The sequence below is a fragment of the Cyrtonyx montezumae genome, unplaced genomic scaffold (genome assembly GCF_038088225.1).
Source record: "Cyrtonyx montezumae isolate F1298 unplaced genomic scaffold, pur_monq_1.0 scaffold_2, whole genome shotgun sequence".
Taxonomy (NCBI): domain Eukaryota; kingdom Metazoa; phylum Chordata; class Aves; order Galliformes; family Odontophoridae; genus Cyrtonyx; species Cyrtonyx montezumae.
Window position 1 is genome coordinate 10858605 of NW_027071936.1, and position 8417 is coordinate 10867021.

Sequence of the window (8417 nt, forward strand, 5' to 3'; positions counted from 1 at the left end):
AAATAGCTGTCCTACCATGATGCTGAGCAGCACAAGGAATCAGTGTTTCCTGTTCTTCTGTGAGGATACTGTGGGATAGCTTTGGAGAAAGCAAGAAGTGTGGAAAGGATGTGAACCAGAACCCTCTGAAAGAGCTTGCCAGGGGACAAAGGGATTTTTCAGCAGCCAGGATACGCTGCTGAAACTTCAGTTTCTAAAAACAAGCCGTGACAACTGTTAAGTCTAACAGCTATCTCTTTGGTACCTGCTCATTGAGATGGATTTGTTCTGAAATTTCCAGACTACATCAAAGATTTTTTTGGTGAAGTCCTGAGTAGAGAAGTAATTACCGTCACCTCCACCAACTTCAGTGAGAGCAGAATCCTCCCTTGCTTCTCTCAGACTCTGAAAATCTCATACAGTGCTTACTTCAGGAAACCATGCACTTACAGTGTTAATCCTGAACAGCACAGCTTCTCCACTTTGACATTACTTTGTGGAGGTTAACTTCTGCCCCGTGCTCTCAGAGGCTCTGAAAAATAAGTTCCCCTGCATTCAGTGCTCAGCTCCCTTCATTTATTGCATTTTTTTTTCAGATTCTTTTTTGCATTCTAATCGAAGCAGGCACCAAAGCTGACTGTTAAAATCGTGAGCTATGCCACGATTTTGGCCCAAATAAGGATCAGCCTTCGTGACATAATTTTCTGGTGAGGATTGTTTAATAAATCCTTTTCCATCCTTTGACTGTAGCCAGGGATTACTTAGGCTGAATTCGAAGTCCTTCCACAGACAGTCTTGATGTTCTCCTGCATTTACCTTCTGTAAACGGTGTTCTTTTCAGAAGAGGTGGAAGAACAGGACAGCCTTTTGTAACACATTTTGGGTTGCACGGCCATCTCACCCTATGAAAATGTCGTTATTTCAGTAGCTGGGAAAGAAAAAGCTTTTTAACTTGGAAGCAATTTTTTGCATTAGAAAAAAAAAGAGAGAGAAAGAGAGATTGGCAAATCCCATTTCAGTTTTCTAAAGTTAACTGCAAATTTTAATGAGGTTCTCTGAACAAAGATTCTGAGATGCTTCATATTTAAGACAGCAATAGAACATGAGCAACCGACTTCCATCATTAAGCTCAGCTGGCAAAGGCCAAGGCAACTCTTCACATTGGAACTTTGTAACCGCTTTCGTTAGAAGTGAAGAAGCTAATATGGAAACTTTGTGAGCTGGGAAGGACTGAAAACTTACCATTGTAATTTATGACCTTTCATCTGAGGCCAAATGTAAAGGCAATTGTTCTGTATTTCAAGGCCAGCACGTAGCAGATATATGAAATCTGGATGTGTTAGACATAAACTTTTATAACCAAATTATAAATAATTTCTACCACTTACAACATTCACCTTTCAAGTTCATCTTGATTAAAGCACACGGGCAGAATCTCACTGATTTCAATGAGTTATACAGCTGGAAGAACTCTTTCTGCTTCACGGAAGGATAAAGCGACACTGTATTTTAAAGAACGTACTGATCACAATGCATGCAAAGCTTTAGAGCAGAATCACAGAATTGCAGGGGTTGGAAGGGACCTGCAGAGATCATCGAGCCCAACCCCCCTGCAAGTATGGAACTTCCTATGCTCCAGTTTAGTCCTTTTTTCATCTAGATGGCTGAAACAAAATGAAGAACCACTAAGCAGAGAGTCTCAATTTTCTGAATCTTAAGCTTTGGAATCTGTAAGGAGCCTACAGAATGGATTACATGATTCCTTTGAAAGCCACCTACCCGAGCACTGGGATCTTGTGATTCAGGGAATAACACGTTCTTTAAGTCGTGTATTTACAGTTGTGATTATATTACTTAACCCTTCTGAATGAGCAGGACTCGCTACACCGAAGCGCTCAGCAAGGTATGTCCTGCTGCATGCAGGTAAGGTTACTCAGAACAGCACAGGAGACCGTTTCAAGGTCGATCTGTCTCTCAGAATATCTAGCTCTCTACGCCTCGGAGCAGCGGACCTCAGCCCTCTACCCGCGCACTAGCTCCTCCCTGCAGCACCGAGGCGGCCGGCTTTAGTGAGCGCTCTCGGCTCGCCGTGTCCCTGCCGCCGCTCCGTAGCGGCCAACGCTGATTGGCCGCGAGCGCCGGGCCGGACGCGCGCAGCAGCGGGTGAGTGCGGGCGGCGTTGGGCCCTGGCCCGGCGGCAGCAGGGCGCAGAGCAGCCGGGAGCGGGCCGGCCCCGGCACGGGTTGGGGGCTCGGTACGGCGGGAGCCGGCGCCGGTCGCGTAACCGCCCCGGGCGCCGCTTCTGCGCGGCGGGAGCTGAGGGCCGCCCGCCTGGGACGGGCTTTACGGCGTGGCTCGGGGAGCTGTGCCCCCACATTTACCCATACGGTTCTGCTTTCATCTCCTTGCGATTCTCTCGTGCCTTAACCGGGGGCCTGTTCTGCGTTAAAGAACCGTTCGGGTTGGAAGGGAGGTCCGGTAAGATCTCCCAGTTCCAGCCCGTGCTGTAGGCAGGAACGCTTCTCCCTGCACCGGGCTGCTCACGGCCCCGTCCAGCCCGGCCTGTCTAATTTCACATCTCTTCCCAGCTTCCCAAAATAAATCAAGATGAGTCTACGAAAGCAAACTCCTAGTGACTTCCTAAAGCAGATCATTGGAAGGCCAGTCGTTGTAAAGTTGAATTCCGGAGTCGATTATCGAGGTAAGATCTCCGCCTGTGTCAGTGATCTCACTGTTTGGAGAGGCTGTTACAGCTGCGCTGCTCTTAAAAAGCGAAACAATGGGATGGGGCGACTTGGAGTGTGTGAACACAGACCTCAGGGTGGGGACAGTAATGAAAGAAACAAAAAACTGGAGAAGCTGATGAAGAGAGGTTAACAGACGATTACAGTTATGTACACGGTTACTATCTCTGGCCACAGCCATTAGAGTGGAGGCTCACGAAGTCCACTTTGGACTCAGTGGAGGTTTGTAAAGCTGGGCTTCGGTGACAGCTCCCTGAAGGGCCACACGCTCCACTTCTCAGAGCACTGACCGAACACCTCGTTTAAAGCTTCTCCTTTTCTTCTTTGTCCTGTTTGCCAACTCGTGGCACAGACCTCGGTCTGGTAAAGCATCAGACAACAACCTGTGCTGTCAGTGATAAGCCCGCTCTTCCACGAGGGATGAAACAGTATTTGTGTTCTTGGTTAAACCACTGCCTAGCCTTGCCTTGGATCAAGATGCACAGCAATCCAGGAGAAAGCTTGCTGTGCTCTTTGCTCACCTGTGCCCAGTATGTTTTGCTTTTATTTTTGAATGCAGCCCATCAGTTCTATTGCAGAACGTCTCTTTGCCTTCATGTGCTGCATGCAGGATTATGGGCCGTTTTGGAGCAGTACATGAAACTTGTCTGTTCAGTGACATGTCCTGCTCCTGCTCCCTTTAGGCTGAGCGTATCAACCTGTACAGATATGTATTTCTTTTAGTTAAGTTTGGATGCTCCTATCATGCACGTCCTAGGAGCACAAACTGGGTGTTTCATTCTGGAATGGTTTAAACATTATGATCACGTTACTTCAGTCAGGTTTAATTCAGTTGGCTCATCTGAGCGCTTGCTGAGACAGGACTGTTGGACAGGGAATCTTGGTGTTCTGACAGCAGCCCAATGTAGTACAGGATTCATCTCCCTCCTTCCTGCACCTGATGCAGTCCTGCAGCTAGAAACCTCCACCGTGTTTACGTGTGAGAAATACACCCTTCACTTCTCCACAGAAACGTGGTCGCTTGTATAAACCAAACATCAGAGAACGCAGCACCTAAGTCTTTTGCTGCACATCTATGTTGATGCTGCCCAGAGAACACTGCTCTGTCTGCACCTCCACCCTCGGAGCCCCTGCTGCCCGGTGCACGCGTTGGTGTGCTGCTCTAGGAGGTCTTGATTCACTGCCGAGAGCTGTACGCACATGAGGGAAGAAGTGCTGGAAAGTGCACGTGTCATCAGCTGCAGATTAACGTGTACAGATGGATATGAACATAGAACACCTTCTACATACAGATGAAGAAACCAGGTGAAACATGAGCTGGGCTGGGCAGTGGCAACGTGTAATGCTGTTAGTGTCCTGAGTGTAAGCACAAAGAAAAGGACAGTGAAACTAGGGCAACTGCACCTGCCCAGCTGAACGACAGCCTACGAAAAGCCCTCATTCAGTTTTGGGCAAACATCTGTTTTGTACGGCAACTTGAAGCACTTGGGATTCATGGAGTAAAAATGTTCTGACTTCCTTGGTTTGGGAGGATTTGGTGCATTTAAAACACTCTGTGGCCAGTCAGATTTTCCTCATTTATGTGGAAACAGAGGGGTGAGAAACACGTACAGGAAAACAACAATCCTCAAGCCATTGCAAGTTGGCAGGAAAACTTAAATTCCTAATTATTTAATGGAAGATATTACAGTAATGCTTTTGGAAAATGAGAATGTGCCCTACAGGAAGATTCTCAGACCGGAGTTCTCCCCCCTCCTCAAACACAGCCAATAAATACTGCATTTCTTCAGTTTTAATGCCAGGTAAATTAGATTCTTTTCCATTTCAGTAGTTGTATTTTTAGTAGTGGTGTCTGTGTGGAAGGAGGAAGTCAGGAGAACGCAGGCAGGATGGAGAGGGGCGGTCTGTTACTTGCGTCCTTATGTACACAATTAGCAGATTGGATTGCATTTGCTGAGCAGTTCTTTACATCCATTAATCCCACATTTGGTTCACTGTTCGTTAGTTAAACAAAATTTGGCTGAGGATTTCAGAGTCATTTCTAAACCCCTTCCCTGCTGAAGATGATGTAGATCTTCACGTACACAGAGATCACACTGGCAGCCCACGTTATTCTATAAGAATGAAAATAAATCAGAAAAATGTGTATGGTATCCTGAGTCAGAAGGGTTATTTCTCACATGTATCCTTGATGAGCTCTGCTCGAAATGCAGCTTTCTAGCCTTGTTCTTAGGATGCTCAGGTATACTTTATGTCACAGGTTTTTCTCAGGAGTAGGGCGTAAAGCGCAAGCAAGAAGGCACAACTGAACTTTCAAAACAGAAGATGTTACCTTTTGAAAGTTGTCCCCCAATGAGTTCTCCTCACCCAATCATATATCAGACCTGCGGTTTCCTACTCTCACTTTAAATCCTTTAAGAAGACTCTCAGGGCCACTGAGTGCCTGAGCTGACTGTGCCTGGGAGTTTAGTTTGTTATGAAGATGCAAGTTTTTTTCCTTGTTCCAATGCAAAGCCTTTTTCTTTAATTTAAAAATAAAAGTGAACCAACTTAAGCTTAAACTGTCACTCTCTTCAGGTGTCCTGGCTTGCCTAGATGGGTATATGAATATAGCTCTGGAACAGACAGAAGAATATGTAAATGGACAATTAAAGAACAAGTACGGGGATGCGTTCATCCGAGGAAATAACGGTAACTCCTCCTTCCTGTGCTGCATTTACTTCTTACGGTGCTTCTTTTCAGTGTCTGCGCTTTTTCCTCAGACCTGGATGAATGCTGTATATAGGTACTGGAGGTTGGTTTTTTTTTTTTTACTAAAGACTCTACTAGCAGTTGAGAAAAATCACTTGCCCTGCACTGCTGAGCCTTGGAGCATCCCAGTGCAGCAGGTGGATGTAGTGCATTATAAGGACAATGAGCATCCTTCCCCACCGCGAGAGAAACTTGCTTTTAACTGTAGGCTGATGAATATCCCCAGCTCCTGAAATGATGCTGTGGTATGTGCCAGCTGGGCTATAATAGCGGGACATGCCAGGAAGAAGAATATCTAAACATGAAAGAAATTCAGAAGGCAGATGTGAGGAGACTTGTAGAGAAAGTAAATGAAGCAGGGATGTAGTAACTAAGTTACTGGAAAAGAGGAAATAAACAAGAACTGCACCTCACCTTACATAGTCGTGTTCTGTTTTGGAAAGAAACAATCCTTGAATGAGGATTGTTGTTGTTTTTTGTAAGGAATTTAGCTTGTGACAGTAAGGAGCATACTGCAGCCAGGCAACCAGTTACGGGAGTAAGAATTTTTACAAAAGTTAAAAACAAATGGATGAACGGCAGGAGAATGAAGCACAGGCTGAGCAAAGAACTTAAGACGTTCCAGCATAAGGAGCACGATGTAATTTCATACTATGGGCATTCAAAATACAGTCTGCATAGTTCCTCACCAATGAAAAAGCATTCCTAAGAAGTGCATGGGAAGCACTGCATTACATGATGTTCTGGTAGCAGCAGCCGTGTAGGTGAAAGATGTCTGTGGGTTCACAGGTGCTTTTTCAGCACTGCAGGATGTGCTGGGGATTTCCAGCTTTTGTTGGAAGATCATAACGTGGACGTCCAACACCCCTCACTGCTGCGTAAGCGTTCTGTCATGCTCTCCTTGTTAATGCTGCAGGGTGGGTGGGTTTGTTCTCCCTCAGTGCAGCCTGCATCACCCAGAGTGTACAGTTGGACTATGAATTTAATACTGAATAGATTAGTACATTATGTGTATATCTGGTTGCATTTATTGGAACTTGGACTTGAAAGTTTTTGACTTTGCTCATGCTCAATGAGATTAATTACACTTATTTTTAAAAGCCATGGAAGTAGTAAGTTTTAAATAAACAGGCTTTGCACATTATTTACTGAAACTCTTATCTGTACTGCTTTCTTCTTTTTACAGTACTGTACATAAGCACACAGAAGAGAAGGATGTGAAGAAGCCAGAAGGAGACTCTTCTGAATTTGCGAATCTCTCCAAATGGATGAGACCTATTTCATTTGTAGTTAATCATTCACAGGTGAAATATTCAATTGCTTTATTTTTTTTTAATAAATGTAAAGCGGTGTAAGCTTCCTGAATACTTTTGCTTGAGAGTATTGTTTTGTTCCATGGTACAGAAATAAAAATGAAGCATGCAACAGCGTCACCAGGCTGATTCAAAGCACCCGCTCATCTGGCTACACTAACAGTCACAGCAATACTAATGGGCAGGTAAGCAGGTGTAGAAGAACTGCAAGCTACAGCCATGCAGCCATGGCAGAAGAATGGGTTAAGTGATGCTGGGAGGGGAGAAGCGTTTGGTGACAGTGACCTGTCCCTTTCAGAAAACACAGTCTGCTTCAAATGCCGAACTGCAGTAAGAGCCAGTGGGTAAAAAAGTCAGCTGCTGGCTGTTAAATTACCCACAGCATCTTGATTTGTGGCTCTGGAATCAAGGGATGGAACTGTGACGCTTCAACAATTAGGGGTGGAGAATCAAATGGAAGAGAAACCCTAAGAGGTAGCACTGCGCGTGCTGGGGAAGTCAGTCAATGGTGAAAAGCTCTCAGCTGGTGCCCCAGCACAGCTACCAGCTGCATCACCTCCTGCCTCTGTTCCCTACCCCTGCCTGCAGTACCTGTGTTCTTACATCTCTTTACCACGCACAAAGGGCTTCTTTAATAAAAAGCAATTTTAACTAATATCTAAAGCTACTCTTTAAAACCGACTGGAAATCCAAAAGCTTTTCTAAACGTGTATCCTCTTCAAACCACTCACTCCTCCCATCCTTACCCCCAACCAAGTACCACCCACGTTTTCTCATTTCCAGCCAGAAGTGTAAAACAATATGTTGAGCTCGTAGTGTGGGGTATGTGTTAGGGGAAGAGAAATCTCTGTGCAGGCACAGAAGTCAGAACTTGTTTACATTCTGCAACGATGCTCCCAGTTAATCAAAGACCAGTGTGTGAATCCAGCACAGTTTTAGACGGATACTTGCATCAATTTATAAAACAGCTTCTCATTTTATTTGCAGTGAGCCAAGAACTAAGCTACGGATGTTCAGGTAGTCTGATGTTACTGCACTTAGCATCCAGATTTTTTAGAATGTGTTCTTGTTCCTCAAGACGAGGATAAAATTTAGGGTACTGCGCCTCGTGCTAAGGTTGGTTAGGTTTTCGTTTGTAATGAGTCTTCTGAAGCCCTGCTTTGTTTTTTGAGCCATTAATAGTGCCTCCCTGAATAAAAATAAGTCAATAAATATTTCTAGCTGTGGAAGGACAAACAGAAGGCAATCGTGTGAATATAGCATTGCCCCCTTCTTCCCAGGTAGCTCTAATGCAAGCAGGGAACGGTAACGTTTCAATTATCCACAGGAGAGAACATGGATTGTTGTTGTTGTTGTTGTGAATAAAGAATAAGGAACAATTCTAAATTATTTTGCAATTAGTAGTCAACCTTTCAACATTAAAACACTTCAGAAGCCGCTACAGAACACAACATACAGAGACACTACTTCATCATATCCTTCAGTGACTTATCATCCCTTGACAAGGGCTTGAAAAGGGTCCAGAATGCAAGTAAACATCACTAACTCTTGTTCTTCCATAAGGGACTTACAAACAAACAAACAAAAAATAGAAAGCTGTGCCTCCAAACGGAGCGTGCTCATCTGTTCT

General features: G+C 44.8%; 1 protein-coding gene across 1 annotated transcript; it reads left to right on the forward strand.

Annotated features, from left to right (window-relative positions):
- Positions 1 to 2411: 2411 nt before the first annotated feature.
- LSM6 (LSM6 homolog, U6 small nuclear RNA and mRNA degradation associated) lies at positions 2412 to 6815 on the forward strand. Its single transcript, XM_065736390.1, has 4 exons — positions 2412 to 2457; positions 2568 to 2680; positions 5301 to 5414; positions 6661 to 6815. The coding sequence occupies exons 2-4, from the start codon at positions 2587 to 2589 to the stop codon at positions 6693 to 6695; spliced, it is 243 nt and encodes an 80-aa protein (XP_065592462.1). The 5' UTR covers positions 2412 to 2457; positions 2568 to 2586; the 3' UTR covers positions 6696 to 6815.
- The last annotated feature ends 1602 nt before the right edge of the window (positions 6816 to 8417 follow it).